The sequence below is a fragment of the Loxodonta africana genome, chromosome 4 (genome assembly GCF_030014295.1).
Source record: "Loxodonta africana isolate mLoxAfr1 chromosome 4, mLoxAfr1.hap2, whole genome shotgun sequence".
In the NCBI taxonomy this organism is placed as follows: Eukaryota; Metazoa; Chordata; class Mammalia; order Proboscidea; family Elephantidae; genus Loxodonta; species Loxodonta africana.
In genome coordinates, this window is record NC_087345.1 from 142,183,944 (window position 1) to 142,203,647 (window position 19,704).

A 19,704-nucleotide genomic window follows, 5' to 3' on the forward strand; every position below is an offset into this window, starting at 1 on the left:
CAAAAAGATATCTGGAAGTCTTAACCCCTGGTTCCTGTAACTGTGACCATATTTGGAAATAGGGTCTTTGCAGATGGAATTCAGTTAAGACAAGGTCATACTGCATTAGGATGGGTCCTAAATCCAATGGCTGGCATAAGAGAAAGAAGGGATTTACACACAGACACACACACAGCACCACGTGAAGACCACGGCAGAGATGAGAGTGATGCAGCTACAAACTAAGGAACCTATAAGACTCACAAAACGTCCTCCTTCAGAGCTCCCAGAAGGAACTAACCCTGACAACACCTTTATTTCAGACTTCTGGCCTCAGAATGTGAAAGAATAAATTTGTTGTTTTAAGGCACCCATTCGTGGGATTTTGTTACAGCAACTCTAGGAAATGAACACAGACAATCTTTGCCTGTGGGCTTCATTTTGATCTTCTTGTTGTTGTTAGGTGCCTTGGAGTGTCAGGAGCTACCCCATGTCACAGCACTGCCCCATAGGATTTTCTAAGCTGTGATCTTTATGGGGGAAACCCTGGTGGCATAGTGGTTAAGTGCTATGGCTGCTAACCAAGAGGTCAGCAGCTCAAATCCACCAGGTGCTCCTTGGAAACTCTATCGGGCAGTTCTACTCTGTCCTGTAAGGTCACTATGAGTCGGAATCAACTCGACGGCTGTGGGTTTTAATCTCTACAGGAGCAGACTGCCACGTTCTCCAGGTGGGTTCAAACTGCCAAACTTTTGGTTAGCAGCCGAGCACGCAACCGTTTGTGCCACCAGGGTTAGGGGTTGGTAAACAGCTGTCTAAAGATTAAATGCAGAGCAGAAGTTATCAATTATGCCAGATCAGGCTATCAAATATAAGTTCAGCAATATTTGTCTTTCTACAAAGGAGAAAAAATACAGTTGGCGGGGAGGGAAAGGAAAGGTTTTCATGTTAGAGAATGATGGGTTCAGAAGCCATGAGTGGTCTGAAATGGTTAGTACCGGCAGGTGGACAGACCCGGTCTGGATGGGCGTGTCAAGAACAGCTGGACTGCCCACGCAAATGGAAGGGGGCTTAAAGACTGATCACATTTACTTCCGAGAACAAATAGAGCTTATAACATGCCAAGTATGAACGATGACCTTTTTTTGATCTTCTAGTGATAAGGTGAAATGGGATGTGTCTCAGAAGATGTAAGATTAGCTAGGTGTCCATCCTTTTTAAATCATAACAAAGGAAAATGATCAAGACTTAGGAAACACTGCTGGACGTATAACAAAATGATCTGAAAAGGCAAAAATAATCCTCATGCTATGAAATCAGTGCCAGTGCAGAGAAAAAGGCAGAAAGCCACGCAGTGTATCTCATAAAATAATCCTGGTGCCCAAACTTGATAAAAACAGCAGCAAACAAAACCAACCTCACAATGTTCTTTTTCCAAGTATCAAGAACTCAAAGGAGAAAGTGAGAAAAATCTACAGCAGGATGAAGTTCTGATGTAAAAAAAAAAAAAATCAAACCCCTCTAAATATAACACTGATCAATGCTTTCACTGTGAACCCCAACTCTGTGGGACTCTGGGCAAGCCACCTAACTCCTGAGTCTCCGTTTTTTCACTTTTAAGGAAATAAAAAGAAAAACCTGGGGAGTAATGATCTCCACCTGCCTACACTGAAGGGTCAGCAGGAGCACGGACAAATGGGACCATGTGGGAGAAAGTACTTCCTACAAGTTAAAGTGCTTCTGGGGTCTAAAGTGGCTGTCTTTTAAGTCACAGACATCTCAAGAAGAGGGAAGAGGATACAACAGTGTCAGGGTGGAAGACATAATAAATAAAAAAACCAAACTCACTGCCGTCGAGTCAATTCCGACACATAGCGACCCTCCAGGAGAGAGCAGAGCTGCTCTACAGAGTTTCCAAGGAGCACCTGGTGGATTCAAACTGCCAACCTTTTGGTTAGCAGCTGTAGCTCTTAACCATTATGCCACCAGGGTTTCCACGGGCAGGTGTAAATAGCACTAAATGGAAGAGTATTTTGGATACCGATAAAACGCCTTTATCAGGACAAGGGAGAACCCTCCAAAATCCCTTTTGTTCATGCAGCTGACACCTATTCTCTCTGTCTACTATGTCTTAGGCCCTCCAGCTAGAAGCAGGCCAACCACCAGGTTATCGTCCTTTGAAAAGGGTAGTCAGCAAGTACCCGCTGAGAACCTTCTGGGCACCAGGTACTGCTGCCTGTTCACTGGACTGCTGTAGCTGTGCCCATAGTGCCTGGTGCGAAGAGCAGCAGGTTAATGTATAGCAAACGCCCTGGTGCTGGGTGGTTTCAAGAGCCTGTGGAACTTACCAAAGGAGAGCTGTGGAAAGTAGACAAACCAAAAGCTTATGATTAGATGCTATGATTTTCTCTTCAAGGCCATTCCAAGGTGTTGAGGAGGAAAAGTATAGGTACCATCCTATCAGAGGCAGGGGAATGGCTTATATGACCTCTGGGTAACATTTCCAACCCAAGAACAGTGGCTTCTAAATGCTCTTAAATCAGAAAGCCCCCACCCTCTCAGTTAGTGACCAGGTACTCTGTGTAGGAGAGAGGAAGGGATGGAGAGCAGTAGGAAAAGCAGGGAAAGAAAGGGAAGACGGAGGCAAGGGAAAATGAGGAAGGGTGTTTCTTTTACGGTGCCCAGGAAAGCTGTGAATCTGAGGCTCCTCTTCGCAGAGCTGTGGAACACCGACAGACACACAAACGAAGAACAGCTGGCCCCAGCCACCTTCCCTCCCCATCTCAAAGCGTTCCTTCAAAACAATTTTAGAGTCTGACCGTAAGCGCCATGGTACTGTCACTGTTGGGAAGTTCCAAGTCACTTCTGGCTCACAGGTGACCCCGGTCAGGTCAGCGGCCTGAAAGAGGACAGACATACATACACAAAAGGAGTGGGCAGCTGTTCCCCTTTCAGAGACAACCCCTATCAGGAACCACTCACAGATGCGGTTCTGGGTTTGGGCTGCAAGGAGCTTGAACCAACCCAGCTGATCTCTGTTACTCACCGAAACCAGCACTTACCTGGGGGTTTCTTCTCAGCACAGACCGTGTACAGACACCCAGGGGATAAGCTTTGGATTTCCCTCATTCCAGAGCCTTTCCAAGGCATCATAGAGTCCCCAGAGCCAGCCCTTCCCCTCAGAATTCAACTCTTTTACTCCAAGCTCAGTAAGACCTCACTGATCAGACAAATAGGGGCAGTATGATTTAGGAAGTATTTTCAAACAAATACATTAGTAAGTTTCCTACAATAATAAACTTGGCTAACAAAATGTACCTAGATGTTTTCAGGGAACCTGTTTATTATTTATCATGACTACTAATACAACCACTGTCACAACTATTCTTTGTTGTTGTTAGGTGCCATTGAGTTGATTCCAACTCATAGCAATCCCCTGTACAACAGAACGAAACACTGCCCAGTCCTGCACCATCCTCACAATCGTTGTTATGCTTGAGCCCATTGTTGCAGCCACTGTGTCAATCCACCTTGTTGAGGGTCTTCTTCTTTTTCACTGACCCTCTACTTTACCAAGCATGGCGTCCTTCTCCAGGAACTGGTCCCTCCTGATAACAGGTCTAAAGTACATGAGATGAAGCCTCACCATCCTGGCTTCTAAGCATTCTGGTTGTACTTCTTCTAAGACAGATTTGTTCGTTCTTTTGACAGCCCATGGTATATTCAATATTCTTCACCAGCACCATAATTCAAAGCCATCAGTTCTTCTTTGGTCTTCCTTATTCATCGTCCAACCTTCGAGTGCATATGAGGCGAATGAAAACACTATGGCTTGGATCAGGCGCACCTTAGTCTTCAAAGTAACATCTTTGCTTTTTAACACTTCGAAGTGGTCTTTTGAAGCAGATTTGCCCAGAGCAAGGCATCTTTTGATTTCTTGACTGCTGCTTTCATGGGCATTGATTTTGGATCCAAGTAAAATAAAATCCTTGACAATGTCAATATTTTCTCCCCTTCAGGATGTTGCTTATCGGTCCAGTTGTGAGGATTTTTGTTTTCTTTATGGTGAGGTGCAATCCATACTGAAGGCTCTTACCAACCCATTCCTTTAACATGCAACCGTTCTCAGAGCACATCACTATCTCATTTGTTCCACACAGCTATCCTGAGAAGTAAGCAGGGTATTACCTAATCCTGACTTAATGGATGAGAAAATAAGGACCGGAGAATAATATGCTGAGGTCACAGAGTGGAAGTGACAGCCAGGAAGGGGCACGTCAGTTCTCAATGCCAAGTCACTTGGCTTCACTGGTTAGATAAGAGCTGCTGGAACTGACAGGGCAGTCATTCACATATAGACGTTATCGTTGTTAGCTGCTGTTGAGTCAGTCCCTGATTCATGGCGACCCCACACACAACACAACAAAACCCTGCCCGGTCCTGCATCATCCCCATGATCGCTTATAGCTCAGGCCGTTGTGATCCATAGGGTTTTCACTGGCTGGTTTTCAGAAGTAGCTCTCCAGGCCTTTCTTCCTAGTCTGTCAGTCTGGAAGCTCTGATAAAACACATTCAGCATCATAGTCACATGCAAGCCTCCACTGACAGCTGGATGGTGGCTGAGCTTGAGACACACAGCTGGGAATTGAACAGGGTCTCCCACATGGAAGGCAAGAATTCCACTGCTGTCCCAAATATAAATAGCTTTTTACAAAATGTTTATAAAGAAAGAAAAAGATTGATACACTTAACAATTACCTAAAAGATTAAAGCTGCTATATGACAAATACACCAACTAAATAACCCGCCACAAGCAACTAACCAGAAAAAACTGGTGGTTGGATTAAAAAAAAAGCTCTGAGGCCTATACAATGGGATATGTATAACCATTAAAAAGAGTGAGAGATCTATGTGTGTACCAGTATAGAAGGACAACCAAATCAGACTGAACAAAAATTCCTGCAGAACAGTCTAAATAGAATGGTTCTATTTTAAAATGTATTTGCCTGTGTGTATGTATATGTGTGTGTGTGTGCTTCCACAGTATTAGGATGAACCAAATGAAACTTGTCTTGTACAGCAAAATCTCAAATATTGGCGATTTCATCTGGTTCGTAAATATAAAGGAAATTAAAAACAAACAGAAGAACAGACAACCAACTTGTTTCCAGGAAGAAAGGGTAAGCAAAGTCCCCACCTACAGTGAAGGGGCAGGTGAGGGCACACATTCTGCTTCCGGCCCGCCAGGCAGCCCTGTACTTATGGAGCTTGGAACACGTGTTCCCACTCTTGGCACTGCCCCTGTCTCTGTCTTAGGTGCTCACACTGGCCTTGGGGAACCTACACAGCTAGAGGCTGCATTCCAAACCTCCCACTGGGGAGTCTGGAAGTGCACACCCTACAGGCTGGGTTTGCGGCTGTGCTAGGGAGGAAAAGTGACCAACAACAAATGACTCAGGGTGTGCGTGGACAGAGAAGAATGCCCCAAGGATTGGCTCACAGGCCACCAGTAGGCCCTTCACAGGGCAAGAGGTAAGAGCCAGAGCCAGAGCCAGGATCAGGACAAAGAACAAAACAAAGCCCGCCCTCAGGAAATAGGCCCACAGCAGCCAAACCATTTTCCCAGAGTTGCTACCAAGGTAACAGCACTGTTGGACCAGAACCCTGGCCTCCTGACTCTTAGTCCAGTGCCCCTCCCCTCCACCACCATGTTCCTGCAGAGAAGCAACTTCAAAAAATTACTTAGGAGATCACATCAGGGACCGAAGGACTGGAAGCTCCACTCAGGTCACTCAGCCACCCGCAACAGGGGTCCAAAGATACCTGGTACCTCCTAGTCCTTACAACCAAAAACTTTGGGTGCCCATAGTCCCTCTGCAGAACCCACCCACCAGCATGCTCTAGGGAACAGAGATGCATTTTCTTGTTCAGAGCATGATCCCCTGCTACAATCAGATACTGGTATATACGCCAATCACCCCTGCCCCTCTAACACTGTAGGACAGAGCCTGTACCACACACTTGATGATCAGCTACCCGGAAACCTAAGCTGAACTCATACAAGAAAACTGAATGGACTCCTAGACTGATATACCTGATAACAGCTCTAGCCAGCTGGGGACAGGACACCAGAGCTCCAAAAGCAAAAATAATCAAGCTAGCTCACTCAAGCAACCCATAAGGGTATACCAAAACAAAACAAAGCAAGCAGCTATGACACAGTAAGCAAGCATAAACTAATACAATAACTAATAGATGGCTCAGAGACAACAGTCAATATCAAGTCACATAAAGAAACACAGCATGATCACCTCAACAGGCTGTCAGAACAAAGAACCCAGGGATCTTCTAGATGAAAGTGCCTTCCTGGAATTACGAGATGGAGAATACAAAAGTTTAATACACAGAACCCTTCAAGACATAAGGAAGGAAATAAGGCAATATGCAGAACAAGCCAAGGAACACACAGATAAAGCAACTGAAGAAATTAAAGATTATTCAGGAACATAATGAAAAGTTTAATAAGCTGGAAAAATCCATAGACAGGCAGCAATCAGAAATTCAGAAGATTAACAATAAAATTACAGAATTGGACAACTCAATAGAAAGTCAGAGGAGCAGAATTGAGCAAGTAGAGGCTAGAATTTCTGAACTCGAAGATAAATCACTTGGCATTAATACATTTGAAGAAAAATCAGATAAAAGAATTTAAAAAAATGAAGAAACCTTACGAATCATGTGGAACTCTATCAAGAGAAATAACCTATGACTGATTGGAGTACCAGAACAGGGAGGGATAACAGAGAAAATTGTTGAAGGTTTGTTGGCAGAAAACTTCCCTGATATTGTGAAAGATGAGAACGTATCTATCCAAGAAGCTCATCGAACTCCACATGAGGTAAATCTGAAAAGAAAGTCACCAAGACATAATCAAACTTGCCAAAACCAAAGATAAAGAGAGAATTATAAGAGCAGCGAGGGATAAATGAAAAGTCACCTACAAAGGAGAGCCAATAAGAATAAGCTCGGACTACTCGGCAGAAACCATGCCGGCAATGGGATGACATATTTAAAAAATTGAAGGAAAAAAATTGCCTGCCAAGAATCATATATCCAGCAAAACTGTCTCTTAAACATGAAGGTGAAATTAGGACATTTCCAGATAAACAAGTTGAGGGGATTTGTAAAAACCAAACCAAAACTACAAGAAATACTAAAGGGAGTTCTTTGGTTAGAAAATCAATAGTATCAGGTATCAACCCAAGACTAGAACACTGGGCAGAGCAATCAGAAGTCAAAAAAACAAAGCAAGATTATAAAAAAAAAAAAAAAAAAAAGCCCAAAACAGGGTAACAACGATATTACTATATAAAGAAGACAACATTAAAATAATAAAGAGGGACTAAGAAATGTAATCATACACCTTCCATATGGAGAGGACAATATGGCGATACAAAGAAATAAAAGTTAGGCTTAAATTTAGAAAAATAAGGGTAAATAATAAGGTAACCACAAAGGAGACAAAATAGCCTACTCATCAAAATAAAATACAAGGGAAAAATACAGACTCAGCAGAAACAAAATTAACAACAACAATATGAGAAAAGGACAATATATAAAAAAAATTACTCAACACATAAAATCAAGTGGGAAAAAGAAACTGTCAACACACACAAAAAGACATCAAAATGATAGCACTAAACTCATACCTATCCTTAATTACCCTGAATGTAAATGGACTACATGCACCAATAAAGAGACAGAGAGTGGCAGAATGGATTAAAAAACAAGATCCGTCTATATGCTGCCTACAAGAGACACACCTTAGACTTAGAGACACAAACAAACTAAAACTCAAAGGATGGAAAAAAATATATCAAGCAAACAACAATCAAAAAAGAGCAGGACTGGCAATATTAATTTCTGACAAAATAGACTTTAAAGTTAAATCCATCAGAAAAGATAAGAAAGGACACTATATAGTGATTAAAGGGACAATACACCAAGAAGATATAACCATATTAAATATTTATGCACCCAGTGACAGGGCTGCAAGATACATAAAACAAACTCTATCAGCATTGAAAAGTGAGATAGACAGCTCCACAATAATAGTAGGAGACTTCAACACACCACTTTCGGTAAAGGACAGGACATCCAGAAAGAAGTTCAATAAAGACACGGAAGATCTAAATGCCACAGTCAACCAACTTGACCTCCTAGACATATACAGAACACTCCACCCAACAGCAACCAACTATACTTTCTTTTCTAGTGCACATGGAACATTCTCTAGAATAGACCACATATTAGGTCATAAAGCAAGCCTTAGCAGAATCCAAAACATTGAAATATTACAAAGCATCTTCTCTGACCATTAGGCCATAAAAGTGGAAATCGATAACAAGAAAAGCAGGGAAGAGAAATCAAACACTTGGAAACTGAACAATACCCTGCTCAAAAAAGACTGGATTATAGAATACATTAAGGATGGAATAAAGAAATTCAGAGAATCCAATGAGAATGAAAACACTTCCTATCAGAACCTTCGGGACACAGCAAAAGCGGTGCTCAGAGGCCAATTTATATCAATAAATGCACACATCCAAAAAGAAGAAAGGGCCAAAATCAAAGAAATATCCCTACAACTTGAACAATAGAAAGAGAGCAACAAAAGAGACCCACAGGCACCGGAAGAAAACAAATAATACAAATTAGAGCTGAACTAAATGAAATAGAAAATAGAAAAAACATTGAAAGAATTAACAAGACCAAAAGCTGGGGTTTTTTGAAAAAATCAACAAAATTGATAAACCACTGGCCAAACTGACAAAAGAAAAACAGGAGAGGAAGCAAATAACCCAAAAAAGAAATGAGATGGGCGATATTACAACAGACCCAACTGAAATTAAAAGAATCATATCAGATTACTACGAAAAATTATACTCAAACGAATTTGAAAACCTAGAAGAAATGGATGAATTCCTAGAAACACATTACCTAATTAAACTAACACAGAGGTAGAACAGCTAAATAGACCCATAGCAAAAGAAGAGATGGAAAAGGTAATCGAAAAACTCCCAACAAAAAAAAAAGCCCTGGTCCGGACAGCTTCACTCCAGAGTTCTACCAAACTTTCAGAGAAGAGTTAACACCACTACTACTAAAGGTATTTCAGAGCATAGAAAAGGACAGAATACTACCAAACTCATTCTGTGAAGCCACCATATCCCTGATACCAAAACCAGGTAAGGACACCACAAGAAAATTATAGAACTATATCCCTCATGAATGTAGATGCAAAAATCCTCAACAAAATTCTAGCCAATAGAATTCAACAACATATCAAAAAAATAATTCACCATGACCAAGTGGGATTCATACCAGGTATGCAGGGATGGTTCAACATTAGAAAAACAATTAATGTAATCCACCACATAAATAAAGCAAAAGACAAGAATCACATGATTTTATCAATTAATGCAGAAAAGGAATTTGACAAAGTTCAACACTCATTCATGATAAAAACTCTCAGCAAAATAGGCGTAGAAGGAAAATTCCTCAACACAATAAAGGGCATTTATACAAAGCCAACAGCCAACATCACCCTAAATGGAGAGAGCCTGAAAACATTCCCACTGAGATTGGGAACCAGACAAGGATGCCCTTTATCACCACTCTTACTCAACATTGTGCTGGAGGTCCTAGCCAGAGCAATTAGGCTAGATCAAGAAATAAAGGGCATCCAGATTGCCAAGGAAGAAGTAACAGTATCTCTATTTGCAGATGACATGATCTTATACACAGAAAACCCTAAGGAATCCTCCAGAATACTACTGAAACGAATAGTTCAGTAGAGTATCGGGATACAAGATAAACATACAAAAATCAGCTGGATTCCTCTACACCAACAAAAAGAACATCGAAGAGAAAATCACCAAATCAATGCCATTTACAGTAGCCCCCAAGAAGATAAAATACTTAGGAATAAATCTTACCAGAGATGTAAAAGACTTATACAAAGAAAACTACAGTACACTTCTGCAAGAAACCGAAAGAGACTTACGTAAGTGGAAGAACATACCTTGCTCGTGGATAGGAAGACTTAACATTATAAAAATGTCTATTCTACAAAAAGCGATCTATACATTTAATGCAATTCTGATCCAAATCCCAAAGACATTCTTCAATGAGATGGAGAAACAAATCACCAACTTCATATGGAAGGGAAAGAGGCCCTGGATAAATAAGGCATTACTGAAAAAGAAGAACAAAGTGGGAGGCCTTACTTTACCTTATTTTAGAACCTATTATACTGCCACAGTAGTCAAAACAGCCTGGTACTGGTACAACAACAGATACATGGACCAATGGAACAGAATTGAGAATCCAGACATAAATCCATCCACATATGAGCAGTTAATATTTGACAAAGGCCCCAAAACAGTTAAATGGGGAAAAGACAGTCTTTTTAACGAATGGTGCTGGCATAACTGGATATCCATCTGAAAAAAAAAAAAATGAAACAAGACCCATACTGCAATCCATGCACAAAAACTAACTCAAAATGGATCAAAGACCTAAATATAAAATCTAAAACAATAAATATCATGGAAGAAAAAATAGGGGCAATGTTAGGAGCCCTACTACCTGGCATAAACAGTATACAAAGCATTATAAAGAATGTAGAAGAAAAACTAGGTAACTGGGAGCTCCTAAAAATCAAGCACCTATGTTCATCCAAAGACTTCACCAAAAGAGTAAAAAGACTACCTACGGACCGGGAAAAAGTTTTTAGCTATGACATTTCTGATCAGCATCTGATCTCTAAAATCTACATGATACTGCAAAAAGACAAATAACCCAATTAAAAAATGGGCAAAAGATATGAATAGACACTTCACTAAAGAAGATATTCAGGTAGCTAACAGATATATGAGGAAACGTTCACCATCATTAGCCATTAGAGAAATGCAGATCAAAACTACAATAAGATTTCATCTCACTCCAACAAGGCTGGCATTAATCCAAAAAAACACAAAAGAATAAATGTTAGAGAGCCTGTGGAGAGATTGGAACACTTATATGCTGCTGGTGGGAATGTAAAATGGTACAACCACTTTGGAAATCGATTTGGCGTTTCCTTAAAAAACTAGAAATAGAACTCCCATACGATCCAGAAATCCAACTCCTTGGAATATATCCTAGAGAAATAAGAGCATTTACACGAACAGATATATGCACACCCATGTTTACTGCAGCTCTGTTTACAAGAGCAAAAAGATGGAAGCAACCAAGGTGCCCATCAACAGATGAATGGATAAATAAATTATTGTATATTCACGCAATGGAATACTACGCATTGATAAAGAACAGTGAGGAATCTGTGAAACATTTCATAACATGGAGGAATCTGGAAGGCATTATGCTGAGTGAAATTATTTGCAAAAGGACAAATATTGCATAAGACCACTATTAAAAGAACTTGAGAAATAGTTTAAGCTGAGAAGAAAACATTCTTTTGTGGTTAGGAGAGGGGGGAGGGAGGGAGAGTGGGAGAGGGTCATTCACTAACTAGATAGTAGATCAGAACTACTTTAGGTGAAGGGAAAGACAGCACACAATACAGGGGAGATCAGCACAATTGGACTAAACCAAAAGCAAAGAAGTTCCCTGAATAAACTGAATGCTTCGAAGGCCAGCATAGCAGGGGGCAGGGGTCTGGGGACCATGGTTTCAAGGGACGTCTAAGTCAACTGGCACAATAAAATCTATTAAGAAAACATTCTCCATCCCACTTTGAAGAGTGGCGTCTGGGGTCTTAAACGCTAGCAAGCAGCCATCTAAGATGCATCAATTGGTCTCAAACCACCTGGATCAAAGGAGAATGAAGAACACCAAGGACACAAGGCGATTATGAGCCCAAGAGACAGAAAGGGCCACATGAACCAGAGACTACATCATCCTGAGACCAGAAGAACTAGATGGTGCCCAGCTGACTGCCCTGACAGGGAACACAACAGAGAAACCCTGAGGGAGCAGGAGAGCAGTGGGATGTAGACCCCAAATTCTCATAAGAGCAGACTTAACGGTCTGACTGAGACTAGAAGGACCCCGGTGGTCATGGCCCCTAGACCTTCTGTTGGCCCAGGACAGGAACCGTTCCCAAAGCCAACTCTTCAGACATGGATTGGACTGGACAATGGGTTGGAGAGGGATGCTGGTGAGGAGTGAGCCTCTTGGATCAGGTGGACCTTGAGACTACGTTGGCATCTCCTGCCTGGAGGGGAGATGAGAAGGTGGAGGGGTTAGAAGCTGGCGAAATGGACACGAACAGAGAGAGTGCAGGGAGAGGGCGGGCTGTCTCATTAGGGGGAGAGTAATTGGGAGTGTGTAGCAAGGTGTACATGGGTTTTTGTGTGAGAGACTGACTTGATTTGTAAACTTTCACTTAAAGCACAATAAAAATTATTTTTTAAAAAATTACGTAGGAGAAAATATTCACCCATCATCCCATTACTTTCGTTCAGCTGATATCCTTCCAGAATTTTATACACATGCCCCACATCTACATACAGGTTAATATTCTTCTACTTTCACTTATATTGTGCTCATTTTCCCACCTCAATAAACGTTCTTGAAAAATATTTTAATGCTTATTTTTTGTTTTTTTTAAATATTATTCTATTGCAATGGTTCTCAATGAGGAGCTATTTTGTCCCCAGAGGACATCTGGCAGTGTCTAGACACATTTTTGGTTGTCACAGCTCGGGGAGGGGTGCTACTGGTATCTAGCGGATACTACTAAACACCCTACAATGCACAGAAGAGCCTCTTAACAAAGCATCATAAATGTCAATAATGTCAAGTCTGACAGTTCTATTGCCCCCAAATCGACATATGCCCCAAAATGCAATTATCCCGTCTTGTTGGACATTTAAATGGTTTCCAATTTTTCACTATTAAAAAAGGCACTGTGGTGGATTATCCTGGTGTGGCATTTTCCTATTAAATCCAGAATCAATTGAGGTAACATATGTGAAAGTACAGCATGCCATCTGCTCTACAGGCCTCACCGGGGTGGTAGGCAAAGACAAAAGGGGCTAGTTTGCCTGGGTTGCGTCCTCAAATCACATAGGCCTCAGGCTCACAGCCACAGAATCCACGCTAGGGATGAAGGTCCCTGGCTCCTGGCCAGCAGCTGTCTTTGAAACGGGGAGGGGGCGCATTCCTAGGCCTGGCTGGTGCGGCTTTGGAGATCTGCGATTTACCATCAGGGCAGGGCACAAACCCTTAGTAGGTCTGCCTCAGTTTACCTCAGGCTTATCTTTTCTGTTACTTAAGGAGAAGTTCAGGGAGTCAACTGTCAGCTGTGAGTGGAGCCCAGGAGGATGGGGATGAGGGCACCCACCAGCATCCTTAAGGTCAGCCATGGTTTCACCCCCACACCCCAATGCTAACCAAAGTAGTTCCATAAGAAGGAAAATGCAAGCCACCAAGAGTTCATTCCCCACCCTCCACTTCTTCTGAGACCCAAGTGGGAAACTGGCCAGGTGGGCAGAAAGCTGGAAATAATCCACCACCTCACATCTGTACAACGCTTTCCTGTTACCAGACAAGTTCAAAGCCAGGATTTCACTGGTGATAAGGCAAGGCTGGGACCGGACCGTTGGTCCCTTTCTGGGTTATCTCTTGGAAACCTGCACTCTCCCGCCCTTTTAACAGTCAAGGCCTCTGTGGTGCGGGGCTAACAACTATTTTTACTAAGAACAACAACCATCCCAGCAACTACCATCTAATATTAACATCCGAAGGCACCAGGCACGATACCGGCCAGCTTCTCCTGCCCTCTCCAGGGCTTTGAACTGGTTCATTCTTCTCCTGCCCTCTCCAGGGCTTTGAACTGGTTCATTCCCCGTGGTTCGAATCTCCACTGATAATTTGCATTTCCACCCCATATAAACTGAATTAGAATCTACATTTTAAACAAGATCCCCAGGTGGTTCTTATGAGAATCTCTCCAATCCTCACAGCTTCTTTACCCAGAAGATATTTCTGAAGATGCAGGGAAGGCGGGAACCCCTCAGGGCCTCTTTTTCATGAGTAAGACAAGACAATACATACCTCACTGGAAACCCTGGTGGCTTAATGCTTAAGAGCTCAGCTGCTAACCAAAAGGTCAGCAGTTTGAACCCACCAGGCGCTCCTTGGAAACTCTGTGGGGCAGTTCTACTCTGTCCTACAGGGTTGCTATGAGTTGGGATCGGCTCAACGGCAATGGGTTTGTTTGTTTGTTTTTGGCTTGGTGCCTACTCAGATTCTAGCCACCCTTCTCTAAGGCCCCAGGAGTTTCCCACATACCCTGGAAGCCAAATGTCCCTCAATTAACTGAAAACCTCAAAGTTCACAAAAGCCACAGCTCAGTACCACCCCAAACCAAAACAAACCCCTTGCTGTCGAGTCGATTCTGACGCACAGTGACCCTATAGGACAGAGTAGAACTGCCCCCTACGGTTTCTAAGGAGCAGCTGGTGGGTGCTTACCTTTTTGTTAACCGACCTTTTGTTTAACAGCCAAGCTCTTAATCACCGCACCACCAGGGCTCCAGTACCATCCCACAGTCAACGCACAAGCACGGGCCACATGGGGCAGGAGCAAGCAGACACAGTGCTCCTAGAAGGAAAAAGATCTTTACAGGACAAAGCCTCCAGAGCACAGGCTTCTCCTTGGGCAACACGCATTCCCTGAGTCCCCTCACCACATCAAGCACTCATCCTACCTCCAGGTCACCCAAACATTGCACCAGAAGGGCACCCTGGACCGGAAGCTGGGAGAACCCAACTCTACTGTCCCCTGGCTCAGCACTTAACTAGCTGTGTGACTCTGAGTGTAGCATTCACCAACTGACAGACATTTTGAGCTTGTTCAATGTCCGTGGAGCTGAGGAACAATGGTAAAAATGACACACAGGCGTCTGCCCCAAGGCAGCCTGCTGTTATTAGTGGCGACCCCATGAGTGCACAGTAGAACGTCTCCATGGGGTTTTCAAGGCTGGGACCTTTCAGAAGCAGATCAAGCTTCTGAAGAAGACAGGCTTGTCTTCTGAGGTGCCTCTAAGTAGGTTCGAACCTCCAACCTTTCAGCTGTTAGTTGGGTGCTTAACCATTTGCTCCACCCAGGGACTCCCCCAGAGCAGCCTATTTACAAAAAAATGTATAATTGTAAATATGATAAACAGTATGAAAGAAAAGCATGTGCTGCTATAGCACCCAGCCATTAATACAGCCATTAAATATTCAGCGCACCTACTATGTGCCAGGTGCAGGGGAAAAGCTTAGACCAGGGGATTTACAGTAGAGGTGGAACGGGAGCCTAGGCTGCAGACCCAGAGGGGAGAGAGTGCTCTCTGGGCTGAGGGCTGAAGGATGTGCAGGAATTAACCCGGAAAAGGGCAGGGACAGGGAAGGGAGAGTTCCCAGTATCACTTCACTTTTCTGGTCCCTGGAGTCCAGAAAAATAATGCACTTGGAGGAGGTAGATTTCCTTTTTTGGTTGTTTTCTTAAAGGAACACATATCAAGAATTTATTTAACTCATTAATTGGTGGGGAAACAGTAAAATGTTACAACCCTTCAAAGAAGTCAAAGAACCATTCATATAAGCAATCAAGAATGCTGAACTGAATTTACACACAGACGTAAAACTGATCGAGATCCACAAGGCAATAATCAAGTGCATTCCACTGGACAAAGTTCATTTGCAGCACCATGGAAGAGAAGTCATAAAGATTACAGCCATGACAACTCTACAGAGCAGTTTTACTCTGTAACACATGGGGTCGCCGTGAATCGGAACTGACTCCATGGTAAGGGGTTTTGTTTACAAGTGGCTTGAAGACAATGAAAGGCATGGACTAAAACTCAGAGGAGGGTACCAGTAGGAACATCCAGTTATCTTTTTTGTTCATTTCAAAGTCTTTCACAATTTTTTTTCCTGACAGTATCCTGACTCCCTTCCCCCAATCCCTACCCGTGATAAAAATGTCAAAAATTATTCTTCATCCAAAAAGGGGGGCTGGTCGCCATCAATCCGAGTCAACCCGATGGCAACTGTTGGTGGTGGTGCTGGTGACAGTCTCATCAGGCTGGCCGGGTAATTTACATAGGTGCAGCAAGAGTGCTAATTAACCAGAAAAGCCTCCTCAGGCTTCTCTTGCAAAATTTAGAGCCATGCAGTATTGAACAACTACCAAGGCCAAGAAGAAACTTCCTCTAGAAATTTTAATCAGAAATCTAGATTGGGCTTTTAATTGAAAGCCTCTGTTTTTGCTATCATGAAGGTAGGAAACCAAGCCTAAGAAATTCTCTCCACCAGGTTTCACCTGCAGTACCTATAAATGTGCAGTTTGTTCTGTAAACCTTCATCTAAAATATCCCCTGAAGTCTTCTTAATACCAAACAATAGTGTAGCTTAACTGGTAAAAAAACGTCTGCCTGGAGCATTATGCTCTTTTAAGAACTATCTATACGGGATCAAAATGACAACAGCAACTAGGAAGATTAGATAGGAACCTTAGCGGGCAGTGAGTTTATATTAATGGGGGAAGAACAACTGAGAAAAGGAGGGTGAGAATGGCTGCACAGCTCGAATGTAATCCACGTCACTGAATTGTACACACGGAAATGGTGAAACTGGTATGGGCTTTGCTGTGTATGTTCTCAACAACAACAAAAAAATAAAAATCATCTATAGATGGCAGAGACTGACTGGCCAGGGTTAATTCAGTACTCTAACCAGTAATGGAGCTCTGGTGGCTCAGTGGTTAAGAGCTCGGCTGGCTCACCAAAAGGTCAGCAGTTTGAATCCACCAGCCACTCCTTGGAAATTCTATGGGGCACTTCTCCTCTGTCCTATAGGGTCGCTAGGAGTTGCAATCAACTCGACGGCAACAGGTGGCCAATAATATCAGAATGGAAGAAAGCCGCCTTCTCTTTTGGGTTACTGCACACAACTGTTTCATGACAGCTTTGACCTGTGCTTCTCCTGAGAGGAAGTCACATCATGACAGCCTGGGCACTGACAAGGGGCTTCCCATACAGCACACGATTTCTGAAATATTTATATTAACATTGTACCTACACGAACTTAACCCAGTGAAGGCTAAGCAAGTACCTCTTACAAGAGTAACACCTGAAACAAATCTAATTATTTTTTATAGCATTTCTCCGTTTTATAAGGTGAAAAGACCAAATCTTTGTGACATTCCAGGGGCCCTCTGGGAAATGCCAATGATAGTTTTAGGTATAAAAGAAATGCTGAAAAAAAATTTTTTTTTCCTAAATGTGGGGTTCAGTTTTTGAAAGGCCAGGTCGAAAGCGTTATCAGAGGCTATTTGGGCCCTTGATTAAGGTAAGATCATGGGTGCCAGAGAAACGAAACTTGGTTACGTATTCAGTGAATTAACAAAACCTTAGCTCTTCCGTAAGCGAGGAATCTTCATTCTTTGTGTGTGTGCGTTTTCCTTAAGTAGTTAAGGACATAATAGAGTTGGCATAAAGCACCAATTTTTTTTATGCTATCTAGAATCTCTGCTCTATAGGTAGATTACACAGAAAGAAGGGAAGGACCTTTTGTTTTGAAGCCAAGGCATGAAATGAGTAAACCAAGGAAGCAAGAGCATCAACACAAGAAAACTATGCCTAAATTGTGACATTATTTCAGAGCTTCTTTTCAGACTCAGGTATTATAAACCATGGCAATAGAATGTATTTTCCAAGTTTTATTCTTCATTATGTTTTTTCACATTCTGGCATACACTGACAAGTTATTTTAGGATAAAGTGCAGTCCAGGAAATCTCAAGAGTCTTGGAGACACTTTTCAGAAGATCTCAGTGTAAAATATATTTCATAATTAATACTAAAATTATTTTATTTATTCTCTCATGAAGCTACAGTGTAGTTCTCCAAAGGCGATAATGGCATAGAAAGCACAACAAATTGAGAATCCAAGTATCTTCTATTGAGCCAGTCATTTAAGAGATTTGCAAAAATGTCAAACAATGCTATTTCTCTGTTTCTATGCTTTGTTTTGTGAGTTATTTTTCAAAAACATATTTACTTGATGAAAAATGGACACTGCTATTTTCAAGTGAATCAACAAATATTTTTTTAATTTCTGTTTTAATTTCTAATACAGTAAATACCAACAGATAGAACCTACTTACTCAAAAGCTTTCTGAAGTCCTCAAAAATTTTTATATATAAAAGGTTCTGAAGACCAAAAAGTTTGAGAAATGTTGCTTTAGGGGAAAAACTACCTTTTCCCCTTGAAAAAAAAGAAGTATATACACAACTGTTTTTTTCTTTCATACATATTAATTATAACTTTTAATGAAAATAACCAATTATCAAGTCAATTCCAACTCATGGGGACTCAATGTGTGTAGAACTGTGCTCCACAGGATTTTCAATGGCTGATTTTTTCAGAAGTAGTTCGTCAGGCGTTTCTTCAGAGGCGTCTCTGGGTAGACTCAAACCTTCAACCTTTCAGTTAGCAGCCAAGGCCGTTTAACCAAAGTTAACTGACTTCTATGTCACACAGAACTGGAAGTAGATAATTGAGAACTGTCTGTAATTCTGTCATACACAATCATGTCTGTAGACTAGCTCATGAACTCTCCCCTGAAGAGACGGACTGACACTGTGGCTGCAATAATAGGCTCAGACATAGCAACGGTTGTGAGGATGGCACAGGGCCAGGCGTTGTTTTGTTGTTGTACGCGGGGCCACTATGAGTCAGAACCACCTCGACAGCACCTAATGATAACAGCTAATGAAAAGACAACACAACTTTCTCCTGCCACACATGTCTCCTTTATACCTTCTCAAGGTGGTGAAAACACATTCATTCCCATTAACCACAGATATAGTTTCTCCATAGCATTTTTTTTAAAGCAAAATGACATAAGCTTAAAATTTATACTTAATAATCAATGTTTCAATATTCTGTCTGATTTAGAAATCACCTAAGTATGAAACGATTACCCGTTAATTAATCCAACTTGATCAACCTCAAGGTTTTAAGTTACCTAAGCTTTATCTTGGAAATTATCTTCAAGCTGACATGCTCATAACAAAATTACTGTTAAAATTTTTAAATTGTCAGAATCATTATTCGATTTAATTGAACACAAATTTACATTTTTCATAATACTTAAACAGTATGTAAGAGTAATGTTAGCTAAAATGATACTTGTGAAGAATGCGCTTCTTAGCTCAAGTAGATACAGGAGACTAAGTGGGCAAGCTCCTGTCCGGAGGCGAGATGAGAAGGCAGAGAGGGGCAGGAGCTGGCTGAATGGACACAGGAAATACAGCGTGGTAAGGAGGACTGTGCTGTCACATTGTAGGGAGAGCAACTAGGGTCACATAACAATGTGTGTATAAATTTTTGTATGAGGAACTGACTTGACTGTGAACTTTCACTTAAAGCACAATTAAAAAAAAAAAAGGAGAATGTTAGCTTGGTTGATGATTAAACTTATCGAACTTTATGGGGAAAAAACTCAAGTAGAATAAAATGTATACCTTTATTATATTTGGAAACCCTGGTGGCGTAGTGGTTAAGTGCTACAGCTGCTAACCAAGAGGCTGGCAGTTCAAATCCACCAGGCGCTCCTTGGAAACTCTATGGGGCAGTTCTACTCTGTCCTGTAGGGTCGCTGTG

At 41.8% G+C, this 19,704-nt stretch overlaps 1 protein-coding gene across 3 annotated transcripts in view; it reads right to left on the minus strand.

Moving 5' to 3' along the window:
- Nucleotides 1-19,704, minus strand: part of BID (BH3 interacting domain death agonist) — a 40,776-nt gene that overhangs the window by 9,790 nt on the left and 11,282 nt on the right. Inside the window, exons 2-3 of one of the 3 annotated variants that reach the window (XM_023548970.2) lie at nucleotides 14,539-14,652; nucleotides 2,799-2,878 (exon numbers count right to left, since the gene is read on the minus strand). In XM_023548970.2, the coding sequence (XP_023404738.1) occupies nucleotides 2,799-2,810 (12 nt within the window). In that variant the 5' untranslated portion in view covers nucleotides 2,811-2,878; nucleotides 14,539-14,652. Of the gene's footprint in view, nucleotides 1-2,798; nucleotides 2,879-14,522; nucleotides 14,653-19,704 lie in introns of all 3 variants that reach the window. The other 2 variants (XM_023548969.2, XM_010590777.3) reach the window with 2 other exon arrangements.